Source organism: Semicossyphus pulcher, unplaced genomic scaffold (assembly GCF_022749685.1).
Source record: "Semicossyphus pulcher isolate SPU_LCO1_2020_fin unplaced genomic scaffold, fSemPul1.0.p SCAF_23, whole genome shotgun sequence".
NCBI classification, from domain to species: Eukaryota; Metazoa; Chordata; class Actinopteri; order Labriformes; family Labridae; genus Semicossyphus; species Semicossyphus pulcher.
In genome coordinates, this window is record NW_027211697.1 from 5,374,149 (window position 1) to 5,394,741 (window position 20,593).

Consider the following 20,593-nt stretch of genomic DNA (forward strand, 5'->3'; position numbering starts at 1 on the left):
CCAAAGGCAGCCTCGTGAACTATTTTATGCACATGCTATTCCGTGTTCGTTAAAATGGGCATTCCTCATCAACATTTACTTCAGCTGTTTAATCTTAAGAGCAGCAAAAGCTTTTTTTTCTCAATTTCCCCGGAATTCTTAAAAGTTGCAAGACACAATCTTTGATGCACTGTAGTGTTTGCATTTTTAATTTCTTAGAAACCACTGTTTCATGCTAATTTTCTCTGGAGTGTTTTGCAGGCTCTATGAAAGATTTAAGATGCATATACATTAATTCTCTTTGAACATGTGCAGTTGATTGAGCAGAAGCTTCTTTTTGGTTTAAAAGCAGTCATACAAAGAATGAGGAAATTGTAGAAGAACCACACAGAAAAAACCCACATAATCACACATAGGGTATATCCCAAGTCTCTTAAATTTCATCAATCTTCCCTTACTTGAGCCTTTCCTTGTGTCTCAGATCCTCCCACTGGGGATACATAGAGAGACGCAAGAAAACCAAGCTATGAGACAAGAAGCGTCATGTGAAGTTATGTCCGTTTCTGATGACGGCATCAGCTGAGCACAGCTTAATCAGCTGTCAGTTGGCTTTAACATCTGTTTGTGTCTGCCTACATATGTACTGTATTTATTTATTCTTTGTATTTGTAATTAATAATAATCTGATTGTGAAATCATAATTTATTGAACCCAAATAAATCCATTGTGTCATGTGAACTATTAAAGTTATTTATTAAGCTAAAAGTTTAGAGAAAATAGAAATCACATAACACTGATCAAATCCAACGCTTAATGATCAGCCTTACATGTGACAGAATGAATGACAATAAGTATTTATTGCAGACAGACAGACTTTCATACCCTCTCTGACTAATTCTATGCACAATATAGGTGAATGAGGAACTGGGTGGCTCGGAGGGCTGTGGCTTCTGTGGTTGCAGAAGCAAAAACTGGAGTTCAGGTAGGCAGTGGAGAGGGACTTTTGATTGCCCTCAAGGAATTTTTGTTAAACCGTTAGAGAACTCAGGCAGAGAAAGCAGGGCTTGGCCCAGGCCTAGGAGTATTGTCCAGGAGAACTGCTGACAGAGCCTTCGCAGGGGGGGGGTGCTAGGCCCTTTGAGAACTCGACGTGCGATGCCCTGCTCATTGACATGCATTCCTGCTAGCCTCGCACACCTGCTCAGCCACCACATCTCTTGAAGTGTTGACTTATTTATATAGCAATCGTCACAGTGACTTATTAAATTCTTCCTTTTTTGAATTTTTTCTTTTTTCAGCATCCGACTCGTGTTTACAAAATCTTTCGCGCTCTTGTGCGGCCGACATCGTTTCCCCTTCTCCGTAGTTGCAGCGAGATGGAGCACACACTACATAATGATGCAATATTGAAAATTATTTGTTAGGTTAGATTTTTGAGTATGCATAATGGAAATGACAAACAGGAATTTCATGTTAGAATCATGGTGAGTCAACAACAGTCTTGAAAATATTATATATAGTAAAAAAAATAATAAAAAATGCAGGATGCGAAGCCAGGGTTGCCAGGTCTGTGTTTTTCCCGCAGAATTGGGCTTCTATTGCTGCAGACCGTGTGCAAAGCCCTCTAGAGGCGCGAGGCCCTGTGCAGTTGCACAATTTGCAAAGCCAATGTGATGGTTCTGACTGCTGATACAGACTGGGGATACTGTTGAGTGGTGTAAAGCACACTTTAAAGGTATAATAACTAGGATTTTTCCTTGCATTTGGTCAACGAGACATTCAAACTCGGTCTTCCTCCTGGGCTCTTGGTCACCAGAGGCTCGCTCTCACTCTCTCGTGCGAGAACACGCCCACCCCACCGAGCTAACATCAATAGCATCACGGTTACCTTTGCACTAGCATGCTAACCGCCGGTTACTGTTGCGCTAGCATGCTAACTGCCGGTTACTGCTGCGCTAGCATGCTAGCTGCCAGTTAGCTTTTTGCTAGCATGATAACCGCCAGTTAGCTTTGCGCTAGCATGCTTACCACTGGTTAGCTTGTCCTACCCGGTTTGAGGCACCTACCTGTCCAACAGAAAGAAAGCCGACTCTGCATTGCTATTTGTTCGCCGGTCTGAATGGGGCCCAGATGCTAATTTCAATGTCTCCGACACTCACCTATACGCTGTGATTGGCTCAGGGAACCACAGCCCCTCCTGAAAAAGTCCTGTGCCAAGCTAAACAACAGAATAGATGCAGATAGAAGGGTCTAACAAGGGTCTAACAAGGGTCCATAAGTGATGATTTATATTATGTATTTGTATAAGTCTATATTTTATTTTTCTAGGAAAATCCTACTTATTGTACCTTTAAGGAACTCCTGAACCCAACAAATACACATTTTGCTGTGGAGGCAGAGTTAAAAGATCCAGGGAAAGCCTTTTGTCCTTGGCAGAGGTCACAGAAGTAGATAAGAAGCTCCTCAGTAAGGTACTGCAGGAATATGGGGTACGTGGGCTGCAGTTACAAGCCATCTGATCCCTGTATAATCAAGTAAGAGCTGTGTCCTCATCCTCGGCATGAAGTCAAACCCAGTGGGTTGTCACAGATTCTGTTGGTGATTTCCATGGACAGGATCTCAAGGTGCAGCTGGATGGAAGATGGTGCTAGGTTTGGGGTTTTCACCTGTTCATAGTAAGAATGTTGGGGTCCTCTTCACCCTGTTGGGCTTCCATTTCGCTTTATCAACCCATTCACTATACATTATCCTGCTTATTACAAGGCTATTTACTTAAGAAATCTTTAATTGTACACAAAATATTAATTGTGAAATTAATTTATTGTTTTTAAAATGATTGTATATCATACGGTAAAAAAAATAATTTTGTAGATCTATCTGACATAGCCAACAGTTTTTGCGTCTATTAACATCTATTGCTTTATCCCTGGTGTTTTTGTCTCTTTTCTTTTTTCTCACTGTAAACGACCCAGATCAAGATCAGACTTCTTTCTGCGGATTGATATGATTACAATTCATCAAGATTCTGTGATTAGAGCTGCATCTGTAGCAACAGTGCAGTGCAACAATTCAAAATAATAAACATTTATTATTTAACGCTTATTCCTGATAATAATAATGATAATCTAGCAACTCCACCATCTCACAGCAAAAACTGCAAGATTCACAAAAAATGTATTTCATATCAACATTAATATGACCACTGCATTGTTTCAAAGCTTTTCAAAGACTGGGAATCATCAAGAAAAATCTCTTTTATATGCATTCAGGAGTATTAACTTTGTCGTTTGAGACAGCTTGCAATATTGCCTGTTTTCAAATCTTTATTAAAATATTTAAGTGCCATTTTCCCACAAGGGTTTTTTTGTTTGTGTAATTTACAATGGATTGGGCAGCCAAAAAAATGTTACAGAGAACATCTATTCTCAACAAGATAAACTAAAGATTAAAAATCCTGTTAAATCCTGTTGATTTAGAGAACAGGATATTAATTGAACATGTCAAAGGAGTTTTCTGTCAAATAAGCTCTGTCCCCATAGGTTTAACTGAATGAGAAAAAATACTGTGACACTTGACTCCTGTAACAGATGAAGGGTAGTGTCTTACAGCAGATGTGGTCATATAATTCAATACATGTTATCATATAACTCCCAACAAATATGTTGTAATGTCACTCACAAAAAACGACCTGTGCACTGCCTGTTGGCACCATAGACTGTATAAATAATGGACGTAGTCTCAGTGACGTCACCCATTGGTTTCTGAAGAAGCGTTTGGAAGCCCGAATTGCGCCGCCGCTGGGGGTCGCCATATTGGAAATGCCAGAGACGGCTAATCCAGAGGCAGGCAAAGAGGCGGAGCGCGACCGAGCTACAGCCTATGGCTGAGCTCTATGGGCGGGCCGCATGAATCAGCCAGCTACGGCTATGAAGCTAGGCTATATGCTCCTCAGCGTAGCTAACGGTTATTATCCATAGACTGTATAAATCATGAATGAGCTGGTTTGACTTTCCCAGGAGGAGATTCTGTCGGTGACTGACTGCAGGTGTTTAGTTATCAGACTAAAGAAGTAGCGGACTCGCTGCTCGCTCGCCCGGTGAGAGAGCGGCGAACCGACACGTAACGGGAAACGTAAAAGAACTGGTCTCTTCATCACTACGGTCCGCTGTAATCTCTCCGGGGAAACGCCAACAACTCCTGACTCCTATTTACTGACCGACGATTAAATAAATAAACACTGCACAGGCTAACAAGCAGCTAAAGGGAGCACAGTATACCTGCTACTTAGTGCTAAAAATATTTCAATACAATAACACTAGCATTTAACTCACCGAAAAGCTGGAGCTCAGACTTCTTGCACAGCCATAAAGTTCCATAAATTCCACAGAGACAGATTATTTGTCCAAACTTTGAATGAAAAAATCCCCAAAAGTCTCCAACAACACAAACAGGTGAAGTTAAGCTCAGTGTCTGTGTGTCTGTGTTGATGTCTAGCAGACAGCCAGCAGGATCCACCTGTCAATCAAGTGATCCGGCCCCTATGATTTAAGGCTTAATATAATTAAAACGAGTGTGTTATAAAAATTCACCCCCCCCCCCCCCAGAGTTATCTTGAAATATAAAATGAGCTATTTATAACAAAACCGTTTTTTGTACCAGGCTGTAAACATGTTTATTTCTGCTGGCATTTTCCCACCTGCTATAATGTTATTTCTTGTTTTCTGGAGCCAGCCTCAAGTGGCCACTCGAGGAACTGCAGTTTTTTGCACTTCCGCATTGGCTTCATTTTCCAACACCGGAGGTTGCCGCTTGGTTGGCACCTGTGTCCGGTCGTACTTGAAGTATGTGTATTACGGTGTAGATGAGCTGCAGAAAACATCTCCATTTGGTGAGGTCCTCACACCGGGGTGCAAGGGTAGCATCCTGAATTCTGCAGTTTCTACCGGTAAATTTGATTACGAGAGGCAATACTGCATTCCGTAGTATTTTCTGCCAACTCCTCATGCCTCACGCCATCTGGAAAACAATATATTTTAGATAATATTTATGCCTAAGAGCTACAATTGATGCTATATATTTAAATAAACAAAGGCTCAAGACATCCAAACTACATTTTTAACTCCTCGTACTTCAGGTTGCCATACAATTCTTGTGTTAACTCAGTAGGGTATCTACTTTATTTCCATGTATATTTTTTCAACTTTTATTGACTGTAATAGATTTTCAGTGGGTCAAAAGTTTATATCTGTTAGTATTTGTTGAAATCACCGTCTAAATGCTTCACTTTATCAGACATTTAGGGTAGCCTTCCAGAAGTTTGTCAAAATACTGTGGCAGAATTTTGGACCATTTCTCCTGACAGACATTTGTGTAATTCAGTCAGGTTTGGGGGCCTCCTTTAATTTTCATTTCAGTTCACAAAGACGTGATTGGATTTAGGTCTGGGCTTAGTTATGGCCACTAAAATACTTTTACTTTACTTGTATGTGAACTATTTCGCCACAACTTTTGAGGTTATGATTAGGGGCATTGTTCTGATGGATGCTTGTGTTATGCCCAAACTATAGGCTACACGTAGCCTGTCTAATTCAGAGCTAAATCGTGGCTATGCATAAACCATGTCAAAGAAATGAAACTGAAAAACTTGGAATCACTGTTTCAAGCATCTTGCAAGCTGTGTGAGCAAAAACTAACTTAAATCTATTTCATTAAAATTTGGTCTAAAATGGGCTGCACATTGCCGGATATTGCCGGACTATGTCAGGGCTATATTGAGACGTTTGCTTGCTGGGGTGCTATTTGTCAACGAGCCTCACACATCATTGATCATTGTGGCCAAACTGTTTATATTTTGTCTCATTTGACTGGAAAACCCTGGTCTAAAAGGCTCTGTCTTTGTCCTGGAGATAAACTTCCTTTTCACTTTTTTTTATACCAGTCTTAGAGTAGGGGCTTTTTCCTGAAAGATTCAAAGTGATTTACACAGTTAAAAACAGAGAATTATGACAGGCATAACATTCAAAATACAAAGCACAGTAAAACATAAAAATAGGTCCGGTCAGAACAATGCAACAGTATATGCTTCTACTGAGTTATAACTTGTTAGTTATAATTTTCTCATGGGTCCCAGACCCTGAGTCCCAGACTATTTCTCAACACTTATAAGGCTGTAAGTATTAACCAGTACTCGTACAGCAGCATTAAAAATGTCAAAGCTAGTTCCTCTTCTTTAATTATAACTCATCAGTTAAGATTTATTGTTTTATGTGTCCAATTCCTTCACCAGCAGTTTGTTGTCTTGGGGTTCAGTTTAACCTTTCAGACCAAAGTCAGTTCAGCTCAGGGTCTTTGGGAGTCCGTCTTCCAGAATAATTAAGTGACTGTATGTTGACTGTAAACTTGTACAATGTCTTACTCTGACCCTTGTTGGAACTTTTGAGCATACACAAAAACTAAAATAAAGTCCTTTCTTGGTTATTATTTTGGAATTCTATCGAAAAAATACAGATACCCTATTGACTTCAATTGAGTTTGAATATAGATGTATTAAATATATAGCCTATGTATTAACATGAACAAACAAGTGGAGGTTTGGTCATAGCCTCAGTGGTGAAGATATCAGACGATAGGTCGCACATTTTTCTGATAGGGGAACTGAGGGCTTTTTGTCTGTCCTGGCGGCTGCCTTGAATGTAGATGCTGTTATCCCCTGCTTCTTTGAACAAAACATATATTGGTTTTGGGCTCTGATCCTTCTGTACAAATCAACTTGAAAATATGGTGTATTTAAGTGTTTCTCAATAACATTTTTTACCTGCTTGATGCAGAGATTTGTGAGGGGTATTGGTAGATCTAGCATTACAGCTGTGACAACGCTGCATACTCTGACAACAGAGATGATTTTTTTGTGTTACAATGTTACAATATTACAATTTCAATTAGCAGACACTTTTGTTCTAAGACAGGTACATTTAAGAGTTAGTACAACACAAGCATGGATTTACACAGGAAGGAACAATGTGAGTAAGTGCCAGAAAACTAGAAAACTAGATTGTATGACCCCAATCTATGGGAAAGATACATCTGTTATTTAATGGTTTATGGCAGACTTCTTAAGGCTACGTACTGTAGATGTTAGCACATGGATTACATTACAACTTTACTACCCTCACTCATGCTAACGTGAATTTGAACTGACATTTCCAGCACGTTTATAGGGTATATCTTCAGAAAATGATGTATGGACAGCACTTTGTATACGGATGGACAGACAGACGCACATCCATATAGATAAATAGATGTACTTTATGTGATTTACAATGAAACACTGTTTGGCACTGGTACTTTTGTGGTTAGGCCCTAATAATCTCTAAAAAAAATAAAATAAAGTACCCTACTTGCATTTCTGTGCCAGTGGGGTGCAAGACACTGAACCCCAAATTGCTCCCGTAGCCATAGCCCTTGGTGTATGAATGTAGTTAGCTACTTCCTGATTAGAGATTGGCACCTTGCTTTGAAGGCATTTTGCCATCAGTGTGTGAATACAGTATGTGTGTGAAAGGTTGAATGTGACATATAGTGTAAAAGCGCTTTGGATGGTTGAAAGACTAAAGGTCTGGGGTTCTGCACAATTGCCAGCTGACACTTCCCCTTTTTTGCTGCTTCTGAAAATTACTTTTTCCCCACTTTATTTCAGGTTATATATTAAGGTGTAAGTTTTAAGTTTTCAATTACAATGTTGCGAATTTAGAAAGTTGGATGTCCTGTTACTTCTGGCTGATTAGAGGAAGGAGAGCCATGACTACAGTAGAAGTAACAGAAACTATGAATAGGTTTGCTGTAGCTGTGCATTTATTACCATATAACTGCCATTTATTTTAGGTCAGCCTGTGACATCTGAATGACTATTTTCTTCGTCCGTCTCCTTCTTGGGTTAGCCCAGTATTTCTATGATCCGTGTCTGCTTTTTTGTAATGTTTCAAAGTGCTTGCTGTGGCAAGTATGGTTGACAACATTGCTGAATTATGTAATGGATGAACCTCGATGATGCTACCGCAAAGGCAGAACCCTTATTCATCTGCCAAGGGACCAGCAACAAATTCTTTGAAGTGATAGAAAAATAAACTACTGCTACATTGTGGCTGTAATGAAATGTTCATGACATAAAAACATTATGTACATACAGGTGCATGTGGAAATCCATTTTGCAGGTGTGTAATAGCGAAGCTGTTTGTGTCAGTAGAGTGGAGCAGAGATGCTTTATAATGTGAAGCCCTAAAGTCAGCATGTTACATAACCGAGTGGTTTGAGCCTGTGAGCAGTCCTGCTGCTGCTGATATAGAGACATGACAGAGAAGGCGATATCAGGCCATGGGCCACAGCGTTCATTTACACTATGCAGTGTTTTACTTGGAAACAGCATCCAGCTTCTAAAAAATGAATAGAGACAGCTCTGTCAAACAGCATGATTATGATTGCTCCATTTTGACTGCAATGTAGTATAGCAGGGTTGTGCGAAGATGCAGTGCAAAAGTTACACAAACTGATGTTTGAGAAAATGAATAACTATAAATAACCAGAGCAGTAATTAACTACATATTGTCACTTACTGGTAAACGTATTTCATGCTTGCTTTGTTTACATATAGATTTTTTGTTTAAACCTTTTTTAGGACTACATCAATATACAAACATTACATTTAATGGGGGACGAACAAAGCAAATAAACATAAGGTAAAATTAAGGAAACGCTTAATGGAAATATTAATGACAAAACAATACTATAATTAAATGTATATAATTACATATTAGATATATTATATTAATTATATTACATTGTTATTATATGTATATATTATAATGTATGTTATATTGTAAATAATAATATATAATGTATTTAAAATACTGTGTCTATATAATAATATAATATAAATAATGTTTATATTGTAATATATAATATTATATATCATATAATGTATATATAGTACAATATATTATTATATATTAATAAATTATACTGTTATATATTTACAGTATTTTAATTATTTATTATATATCATATAATGTCATTATGTATATATAAATACACACACACACACACACACACACACTGTATATAATGACATTATATGATATACACTATTAGGCCTATTATAAAATGATATATATATGTGTGTGTGTATATTTATATATATATATATATATATATATATATATATATACGTAATGTATTAACATTACGTATTTTATTTCATTAAAAACGTTCATAAACATAAACAAAACATCTTCTCTTCTGTGAAACATTATTCCTTGTTGCTTAGTTTTGGCATTTCTTTTATTTACATATGCAATAGCTGCACAAAACTTTTTGTTGTCTAGTCCCTGTGTTAACATGGGATCAGTAGGCGGAGCTCTCCAAGATGGCGGCAGCCTAGACGCATCTCACAAGCCCGGAGCCGGCATCTGCGTGTATATATCTATTTCCAATAAAGACAAAAAGCCAAAAAAAAAAAATCTTTAAAAAAAAACTAATGAAGGCTACGACAGAGAGATCTACAAAACTGAAGGTGACTGGAAAAGGAAATGTCAACAGACTCTTACAGTGACGAGACAGAAAACCCCAGTCAGGTGCTGTGCTGATTCATGTAGTCCTATTCACCTTGCCTCACTTCACCATCAGTGGAAATGTTCCATTTAATGTTAGTAATAAGCTAGCTAGGTTAGCTTTTTTTTAAAAGGCTACAGATTTAACTGTTGCTATTGAAGCAGGTTGCATCGGGGTCCTGCGCACTGGTGGGTTTCATTTTGCAATAACAACCTGCTCACTATATTATCCCCCTTTTTACAAGGCTATTTACTTAAGAAATCAATAATTTAACACAAAATATTGATTTGGAAAGTATTTTATTGATAAAAATAATTATATTTCCTATGTTTAAAAAAAGTCATTTACACTCAAAAGTAATAGATATAAATCGACATTACAGGTGCATGAAAGCTGTACTAAGCTTGGAACATTTAGAATAGTTCCCAATTGCAAAAATAATTTTATAAATCAAGTGAGCTTAGTCTGAAGTCTTGAATTTAAATCAAAAGAGGGGATCAATTCTTGTTCAACCACAGTACTGTATGGATATTTGGTGTAGGCAGGATATATATGCAGAGAAAGTGGGGCAGCTGTAAAACAATTCAATTTATATATCAATTTCCCAGGAGCTACAAGGACTACATAATCATGTTGTTGTACCCAGCATTGTACAACACACACGTCTTTTAAATCCTAGCAAAGATCCCAAAGAAACCATCTCAACATGTTTTTGGGAGTTTTGGGAAATTTGCATTAATTATCCTTCAATACCTTGGTCACCCACTCTATAAAGGAAATTACTTCGAAATGGCTGCAATTCTTTCCCAAATATGCAGTGTGTGTCTATTAACACACTGCACATCATGCTGTAATATATGAGTTATTTTGTTGGTTAACAGGTGACATTTTGCTCAACTTATTTCTATGAAACAGAGGGATTGAGTACTTCTAGTGGTTTACCGTAGTTTGCCATTGGTTGGAAGCAAAATGTTTTCTTTAATATTTTTTACTCTTGTCATAGTTTCAAAGCAGTATATCAGTCTTAACACACCATGGTCCTTTATAAATGTGTCTTTACACACAAGATATCAGTGTTTAACATCATCTTCTCTCTTTTACCAGGTTCCCAATGTTGAACATGTCCACCCCCAATGAGCTGAAGTCTCCCTGCGTGACTCGCAACGGTATGGTAAAGTTGCCCCCCAGCCAACCCAATGGTCTGGGCAGCGCAAGTATCACCAAGGGGACACCTGCTGCCAAGAACCGCCTATGTCAGTCCTCCTCGGTACCCTCCATCCTGCCACCTCCATCGTCCTCCCTTCCATTCCACCACCACCACCTGGATGGCCCTGGCATACCCAACTCAGCAGCCTCTCTCTTGGGCTCTGATCTTGAGCCTGGAAAGCCTCTGTTGGGTTTGAAGCCATCTCTTCGTCAGCTTCCCCCCCTTACTCTCCCTAAACCCATGCTGCTGGAGCGCCAGCTTGTCCTAGACGAGAAGCTGCTCAACCGATTGCTCTGGTACTTTACCACAGCTGAAAAATGTGTGCTGGCGCAGGTATGCAAGACATGGCGCAAGGTGCTGTACCAGCCCAAGTTCTGGGAGGGTGTTACCCCAATCTTGCACGCCAAGGAGCTATATACCCTGCTACCTAATGGGGAGAAGGAATTTGTCAGTCTGCAGGCTTTTGCCCTGCGTGGCTTCCAATCTTTCTGTCTAGTGGGCGTGTCAGACCTCGACATTTGTGAGTTCATCGACAATTACCCACTGTCCAAGAAAGGTGTTCGCTCAGTCAGCCTCAAGAGGTCCACCATCACAGATGCTGGTTTGGAGGTGAGTCAAAATTTGTTTGGATGATAATTTTTCCGTGGTCTTAAAGGTGATTGATGTTGATATAGTTTTAGATAGATGTTGAGTGCCTGGGAGATAAAAGCATTCCTATGTAAAAGTAAAGCCATTCTGGCCCTTTCATGAGTATTGTCTGGCCCTTTCATGAGTATTGAGTTATGAGTGACCACAAATATGTTAATGATCTTTGTGAAGAAAGCCACTAAAAATCGAATATCATGAGGATATTTACCAGGAGAGAAGTCAAGAAGTGTCCAACTAATGAGCAAAGCGTATATCTCAACTGACAGCCCTAGACAAAGACAGCCTAGAACTTAGAGTTAAACAAGATACCTTGTGGTTCTGTTTTGGTTACAAGTCTGCATATAAGTGGATATGTGTTGTGGTAACAGTGTTAAGTAAGTTAAGAGCAGTTGCAAAACATTTGAAGACAAAAGTATTTCCTTTATTTTTTTATTTTAATCTGTGCTTTTATGTTGTCATATTCCATGGCTAAGAACAATTAGGCATACTTTTTGCAGATTGTTTCTCAGATGTCTGTTCATACCTGCCAGGCAAGTATGCTAGTTCGGGATGAGTTTGGTTTAGCAGTTAGCAGTCGTCTCACAGTAAAAAATTCCTAATTCAAATCGTCTGACTGCCAGGGGCCTTTTTGTGTGGAGTTTGCATACTCTCCCTGTGCATGCTTGGGTTTTCTCTTTATTGGGTTTTTGGCACCCTCCTCAAAGACATACAACTTAGGCTAATTGGTCTCTCTAAAATTCCCATAGGTGTGTGTAAGCATAAATGGTTGTTCCGTTGTATGTCAGACCTGAGATTGACTGGCCAGCTGTGCAGGGTGTATCCGCCTCTTGACAAATGACAGCTGGGATCGGCTCCAGCCCCCCTGCGACACTGAACAGGATAAACGGTATAGATAATGGATGGATGTTTATCTGCCATGGAGAAAGGTTGAATTGTAGGCTGGATGGTTCCATTTATGGACTTTCCTGTTGCCAGGTTAAATATAAAGAATAGAAACAAGAGTAGGTCAAAACCTAGTCTGTGGCTGACCGCATTAGCTCAATGTGCACTTTTGTGGGCAATGTGTTACAAGGACTGTCCTTATAAGGCCGTGTTTGAAAGCAGGTGCGCGCTGCAGACGTAGGTGAGGACAGCGGAGGAGCAGCTACTCCCTGAACAAAGTATCCAGAGCTGCATAGACAGGGAGTTGCGTCAGTGGAGGTCCAATATGCTCCATGATCTGCCATCGCAACTCTCTGTCTCTACGGCTGCGAAAGTACTGTCACTCACTCAGTCAGTTAGTCACATACAGAGCCATGTGTAGGGCCCCGGTGGTCAGCCAAAAAGAATGTACTTTTTAGTTTTAGTTTAGATTTTTGATGTGTTTTGAGAGCCAAAGTGTTTTATATAAATTGAGATAAAATGCAAACTCAGCTATGTACTGTAAAATATTATTTTATACACCTTTTTTCACAAGAACACAATTTGTTGCAGCTATTTTTTTATTTAATGTCTTTAAGTAAAGACAAAGGTTACATTGCAACTGTGAGAATAAAAACAGATTTATTTAAATAGAAATACTGGAAAAATCATAGTCACTTCAGATATTTTGACCAAAGATAATTTATACATATGCAGTGCAAAAATATATTCCCAATGTTTATCAGTGCAATGTGTGCACCTGACCACATTGTTAATATGTTATTTAAAGAGAGACCCAACATGAATCACCATGAGTAGCACTTTACAGTAGCAACATTCGGCACATTGGCAAGGAAAAACTTCCTTTTAACAGGCAGAAACCTCGAGCAGAACCAGACTCATGTTGAACAGCCATCTGCCTCGACTAGATGGGCCGAAAATGAGATAGAAGGAGATGCAGGATAGAGACAGGCAAAGAGAGCAACAACATATGTCCTTGTTACAACAACAACACATGTCCTTGTTACATCAATAACAACAGGTAATACATACTTATGGTTACAATGCCAATAATAGTGGTACACTAGCGTGAAGATTAACAAAAAATAAATTAGCAAGAGAAGCATAGTAATGATAAAGGCTGTAGTAATCGTAACTATAACAATTGAAGTCAACAGGTCTACTATTAGCATTAGCAGCAACAATGATGATACTATGGGGAAGACTGATGTTAGTAGTTGTTGCAGTCGAGCAGGTCCACAGCAGCAGGTGGTCTGCAGTAACGATCCCCAGGAACCTTCAAGACAAGGGAGCACAAGAACTCCCGGGAAGATATATGGTTAGTAACATTAATGGGACCAGAAGATACAGAGTTAATGAGCTGCATTAATATAAGAGAGAGCGAGAGAGAGAGGGAGACAGACAGACAGACAGACAGACAGAGAGACAGAAGGAGAGAGAGAGACACACAGAGAGAGAGAGAGAGAGAGGAGCTCGTTGTGTCAGATCCCCCCCGGCAGTCTAAACCTATAGCAGCATAAGTATGAGCTAGTCCAAGCCTGAGCTAGCCCTAACTATAAGCTTTATCAAAGAGGAAGGTTTTAAGTCTAGTCTTAAAAGAAGAGAGGGTGTCTGCCTCCCAGACCTTGACTGGTAGATTGTTCCAGAGGAGAGGGGCCTGATAATTGAAGGCTCTACCTCCCACACTACTCTTAGAGACTTTTTGTGGTACACAAGCAGGCCTGCATCCTGGGAGCGCAATGTTCTAGAGGGGTAATATGGCACTATGAGCTCTTTAAGATATGATGGTGCCAGACAATTGAAATTGTAAGTAAGAAGAAGGATTTTAAATTCTGTTCTAGATTTTACAGGAAGCCAGTGCAGAGAGGCTAATACAGGAGAGATGTGATCTCTTTTCCTAGTTCTTGTTAGAACACATGCTGCAGCATTGTTTACCAGCTGAAGAGTTTTTAGTGACTTATTAGGGCAGCCTGATAGTAAGGAATTACAATAATCCAGCCTGGAAGTAACGAATGCATGGACTAGTTTTTCTGCATCGTTTTGAGACAAGGTGTGTCTGATTTTAGCTATGTTGCTAAGGTGAAAGAAGGCTGTCCTTGATATTTGTTTTATGTGGGAGATGGAGGACATATCCTGATCAAATACAACTCCCAGATTCCTAACAGTAGTGCTGGATGCCAGGCTGATGCCATCTAGGGCAGCTATGTCATTAGAGAAAGAATCAGTTTTGTCCGAATTTAGTAGCAGAAAGTTTCTAGTCATCCAGATCTTTATGTCATGCTTCTAGTTCAGTGTTGCCAACCCCTTAGTAAGTAAAGTAGCTATTGGCTCTCCTAAAAGTCCTAAATGACATAATCGCCTAATTTGCATAATTGAATAACGTGGTGGGAGAGACAGTAAATAAAAAGCACCCTAAATATGTTTAGAACTATAAATGAACTTTCTTCTTTTGATACTTGTTTTTTTTTTTTTTTTTGCCATTGAAATAGGCCATCACTTCTCAAAATAACTTCATGACTCATGCTTTGTCTAGACCCACATTACATAAATCAATTTTGTCCTGTATTGTTAAATGTTAGAATATAATTTTTTATAAAATCTTTTACATTTACATCAGCGGCGGCTTTACGCACGCGCGATTAATTTGCAGTGTGGACGCGGAGTGGTCTGGATCTCCTCTCCACTGACCGCAACTGGGACTGCTGCGTGAGGCTACTGTGAGACTGACCGCCTGTGAGTGCTTTGGGACGGGGGAAGGGCTCATGGCAGCACCTGCTGCTCGTTGAGGACAGTAACTGCAGAACGATACGTGCTTTCACGTCAGAGCCTCCAAAACACCAGAAAAGTCTCCAATAACACCAGAAAAAGTCACTAGATTTGTTGGTAGTCGCTTTTGACAAAAAAAGAGGATTTGGTGAGAAAGTCGCCAAGTTGGCAACACTGTTCTAGTTTAGATAGCTGATTGTCTGGCTTCATTGATAAGTATAATTGAGTATCACCTGCGTAACAATGAAATTTAATGGAGTGTTTCCTCGTGATATTACCCAGAGGAAGCATATATAAGGTAAAAAAAATCGGTCCGAGCACAGAACCTTGTGGAACTCCATGACTAACTTTGGTGTGCATAGGGGACACATCATGAACATTTACAAACTGAGATTGATCCGATAAATAAGATTTAAACCAACTTAATGCAGAGCCTGTAATGCCGATTAAATGTTCTAGTCTCTGTGACAGGATGTGATGGTCTATCATGTTGAAAGCAGCACTAAGATCTAACAGGACGAGTGCAGAGAGAAGTCCTCTGTCTGAAGCAACAAGTAGATCATTTGAAACTCGCACAAGGGCTGTCTCAGTGCTATGGTGGACTCTAAATCCTGACTGAAAGTCCTCAAATAAACTGTTGTTATGAAGACAGTTACATAATTGATTAGCGACTGCTTTCTCGAGGATCTTTGAAATAAAAGGAAGGTTAGATATAGGTCTAGTTAGCTAAGATGCCTGAATCTAGGGTAGGCTTTTTAAGAAGTAGCTCAATTACAGCTAGTTTAAAAGACTGTGGTAAATAGCCAGTCGATAAAGACATATTGATCATATCTAGTAAAGAAGTGTGAATTGAGGGAAAGACTTCCTTAACAGCTTGGTTGGAATCGGGTCTAAATGACAGGTTGATGGTTTAGACGAAGATATCAGAAAATTTAGCTCAGGAAGGTCAATTGGAGACAGACTAGGTAAAAACATCAGGTTTTTGAGAAGTTTCAAAAGATACATCTGCACCAGTTAACGGCAGGAGGTAACAAATTTTGTCTCTAATCTTTAGGATTTTGTCATTAAAGAAGATCATGAAATCATCACTGCTGAGGGCTATAGGAATACATGGCTCAATTGAGCTCTGACTCTCTGTCAGCCTGGCTATAGTGCTGAAAAGGTACCTGGGTTTGTTTTTATTTTCGTCTATAAGGGAGGAGTAGTAGACACCTCGAGCATGCCGTAGGGCCTTCCTGTATTTATTAAGACTATTTTGCCATAGTAAACGAGATTCTTCTGTTTTGGTGGATCGCCACAATTTTTCAAATTTACCCGACATTTGCTTCAGGTTACAAGTTTCCGAGTCATACCATGGAGCTAGCCTCTGTCCTTTGATAATCTTCTTTTTTATCGGGGCAATCGAGTCTAGAGTACTTCTCAGCGAACCTGCAGTACTATCAACAAACTGATCAGGCTGAGAGGGACTAACATTAGCATCAGAGCTTTCTGTAGTAAAGAGATGTGGTAAAGAATTAAAAGCAGCTGGATTGCTTCCTTAAATTTAGCTAAAGCCCTCTTGTGAGTACATTTTTGTTAACTGGAGAGTAGTTGGTTAATAGGACATTGAATGTTTCTAAATAGTGATCTGATAAAAGAGGATTTTGTGGAAAGACAGTTTTCAGTTTCAAGGCCATAAGCTAGACAAGGTCGAGGGTGTGGTTAAAGCGGTGAGTAGGCTGGTTTACACTTTGAGTGAGAGTAGAGTAGAGTCCAAAAGGGACATAAATACAATAATTATTTTATCTGTACTAAGGACTAAATCTGATAAAAACTCTGAGATTTCAGTTAGAAAATCAGAGTATGGGCCAGGAGGGTGGTATACTATCGCAAATAAAACAGGCTGTAAAGTTTTCCAGGCTGGGTGTGAAAAAATCAGAACAAGGCTTTCAAAAGAGCTAAAACTAAGTATTGGTCTAGGGTTGATCAGAAGACTAGATCTGAAAATAGCTGACACTCCACCACCTCGACCAGTGTCTCGAGGAATATGAGTATTAAGATGACTGGGAGGAGTGGATTCATTTAAGCTAACATATTCCTCCTGACACAGCCAGGTTAAAGAGAGTAAACCAATATGATAATCTGATATCAGATCGTTTACTAATAGAGCTTTAGATGACAGGGATCTGATATTTAACAGACCACATGTAATTCTCATATTTTTTGGCATAACTTCAGTTGTGCCAAAAGGTTTGAATTAACTGTAATGAAATGCCTGGGTCGGGGGGCAGACACAGTCTCTATAACACTGACATTGTCATCATCTCTTTTTTTGTATGACTCTTTTATTTCCCTTGTGATGGCACTGAACTGGTGCACTATAATGTTTTATTGTATGCTTTTATTCCCTGTAAGGTGACCTTGGGTGACCTGAAAGGCGCCATCAAATAAAATGTATTATTATTATTATTATTATAAATTCTCAAATTAAAGCCACTGTTAGACAATATTAAAAATATTTGGGGCAGTTGCTTGGAGGGGTAATGGTGACACATCATTTGTTCTGATCATTTATAGGAATGAATATGATTAATACAAATTCGATGCAGGCAAAATGCGGGTAAAATAAACAGGAGAAAATGGGGTAAATGACACAATTTTTTTCATGAAGGGTCATAAAGGTACATAAGGTCTGGATCTTAAATTGATTTTGAGATAACAGAGGGAAACTAGTGAGTGTCATTGCAGTGACAGAGGAAGTATTCACCTAAGGTGTTTTAAGAAACGACATTTTGACATCAATAAAGTGTCAAAGTATTTATTTTAAAATATAATATAAAACTTACAAATAATGATAGCTAAGGCAACTAGGTTTAGGATTAGTTAGATGTAGCACAAAACAGGAAATTAGTTGTTATTCTGTGTGTTTATATTTATTATTTTCAAAATAAAACCTACAATGGTATATAAATGTCTAAACATGCCACACTCAGAACTGCTAATAGATATTCAAAGGGGCATGTCATGGTGGTCAAATATGCATAACTTGAGTCCTTTGTTACATGTTGTCAAACTTCTATTGCATTGGCCTTAGAGCCTATGCTATAAAGTTGGTCCAGTATACACCCATCTATTCAGCACTGCTTGCACATTAACTAACTTGGCCTTAAATTGTTAAGATACATGATATTCTGACTCATTAGATAATTAGATAGGGGATGGAAAACAGTAGTTGTAAATGACACTGCATATGCTAATAACATCATTGTACAACCATGGGTAGTACCTTCATGTAGTTCCTATGTTTGAAAAAAAAATCTTCACAAAGTGGTTATTACAGAGTAGGAAAGAGTGGTACTGTGTGTGTGCAACCGTTGTATTCCTTAAATTTGATTGGCCCATAAATCGTCAAATCCAGCATTATGTTGCTTTTATGATTTGATGTGTGCTGTTTAACTACTTTTCTATGTAACCACAATTCAACAGCTGCATCAGTGAATCAAACTGTTGGCCTTTTTGTTGCAGGTCATGTTGGAGCAGATGCAAGGTCTGATGCACCTTGAACTTTCAGGCTGCAATGACTTTACAGAGGCTGGCCTGTGGTCCAGTCTGAACGCCCGGCTAACTTCCCTCAGCGTCAGTGACTGCATTAATGTGGCCGATGATGCCATTGCTGCTATTTCCCAGCTCCTGCCCAATCTCTCAGAGTTAAGCCTGCAGGCCTACCACGTCACTGACACGGCTATGGCCTATTTCACAGCCAAACAGGTAAACTGTCAAAACAAGAGAAACTGCTTTACTGTCCACAATGACACATTAATTAAAAAAAAAAAAAGTATTAAAAAGCTTTTTGTATTATTACTTCCAGAAAAAAAATCAAGTCTAATAAAAATTTATTAATATGTCTTTGTGAATACAGTCCATTGATCCGGTCCAGTGATCAGTATATATAATAATGTTATGAAGGCAATCTGGAAAAGTTCAGCAGTTTGATTCAGGAAAGAAATGAAAACCAGTTTTAGCATGTCTGGCATCTGTCACAGAAAGAGCAATTTGTTTTAACACTTGTTAAGGGTACAGTTAAGTGAGGAGGAAGATGGGGAAAGGTAATCTGATTTTGGCATTAGCTTGCATCCTGGAATAGTTGGGATATTATTTATTTTGCTTTGAGAAATCTTGATATACCTACCCCCACCCCCAGCTCTTCCCTGTTAGTGTCTCGATAGATTGCAGTGCAATTGTGCAAAATTATTAAAATATTCAAAATTGCCTTCAATCAACAGGGCTACACCACCCACACTCTGCGGCTTCACTCCTGCTGGGAGATCACCAATCACGGTGTGGTCAACATGGTGCACAGCCTTCCCAACTTGACTGCCCTCAGCCTCTCTGGCTGTTCCAAGATCACTGACGACGGTGTGGAGCTAGTTGCTGAGAACCTCCGTAAGCTCCGCAGCCTGGACTTGTCTTGGTGCCCTCGGATCACTGACATGGCTCTAGAGTACATTGCCTGTGACCTGCATAAACTGGAAGAACTGGTCCTGGACAGGTCAGTGTCTTTGTGATCCTGTAATTTTACCCATGTGAAAAGCAGACAGAGAAGGATATGAACAGAGGGGGAAAGAATAGACAAAACTGTACTTAAGTCAACTCAAAATGTAATAAAGTAAAAGTAGTTTTCATAATAACTAAGAATAAGAATACACCTGATGCAAATTATCATTGATTACCTCTAGAAGAGGCCGTGTAACCATAATTTTCATCCTACACTATTCGTCATCATTGGAGCTACTTGATCCTAATATCTTGCCTCACAGGACTGGTATCTAGAAAAGAGGTGTCTTTTGAAACCAAGCCACGACTCTAAGACACTTTACAATGAACTAATGTAGAAAGCAAAATTAGCCTGAATAGTTAAATGTATAAAAAAGCTTTTTAAGAGCAGTGTGCATGTACTGTAATGTTCTAGTTTAACAGAGACTTCCTGGATATCGAGTAACTTTTCGTGCTACTGCAAGTCAAGAATTAAATGTCATGCCATGTCACAAAACGCACCACCAATAAGCTGCAGTATTTAAACCATGCTTAGTTGATATTAAGAGACCCTCCCTCGCTATTACACCATCAACACCAAACCGAACCCTATCATCTGGATGTTGCATCAGACATTTTAATTCTGCTGACCAGGAAAGGTTTTTCTTTGTCACATGAGCCTCAGTTTTTTGCGATTAGCTGACAGGAGTAGAGCCAATAGGATCCTCTACTTATGTATCCCTTCCACCCCAAATGTGTGCTTATAGTTGTATGTGCAGAGTTGTCAAGAGTTGGTCTATACACATAATTGTAGTTTGATTTACTATCACCCTTCTGTCCATTCATTAATTTATTACTTAGGTAACTTATCACCAGTCACTTAGATTGCAGTGTTTTCCATTCTGATGTTTGGTCTAAATAACAACTGGTCCTCTTGGACATATACTGTATATCCCT

General features: G+C 39.1%; 1 protein-coding gene across 2 annotated transcripts in view; it reads left to right on the plus strand.

Annotated features, from left to right (window-relative positions):
- The window catches only part of fbxl16 (F-box and leucine-rich repeat protein 16), a 40,170-nt gene that overhangs the window by 11,825 nt on the left and 7,752 nt on the right, over positions 1–20,593 (plus strand). The window contains exons 2-5 of one of the 2 annotated variants that reach the window (XM_069673956.1): positions 9,357–9,605; positions 10,687–11,398; positions 18,629–18,871; positions 19,387–19,652. In XM_069673956.1, coding sequence (XP_069530057.1) covers positions 10,694–11,398; positions 18,629–18,871; positions 19,387–19,652 — 1,214 coding nt within the window. In that variant the 5' untranslated portion in view covers positions 9,357–9,605; positions 10,687–10,693. The remainder of the gene's footprint in view (positions 1–9,356; positions 9,606–10,686; positions 11,399–18,628; positions 18,872–19,386; positions 19,653–20,593) is intronic. The other variant, XM_069673954.1, reaches the window with a different exon arrangement.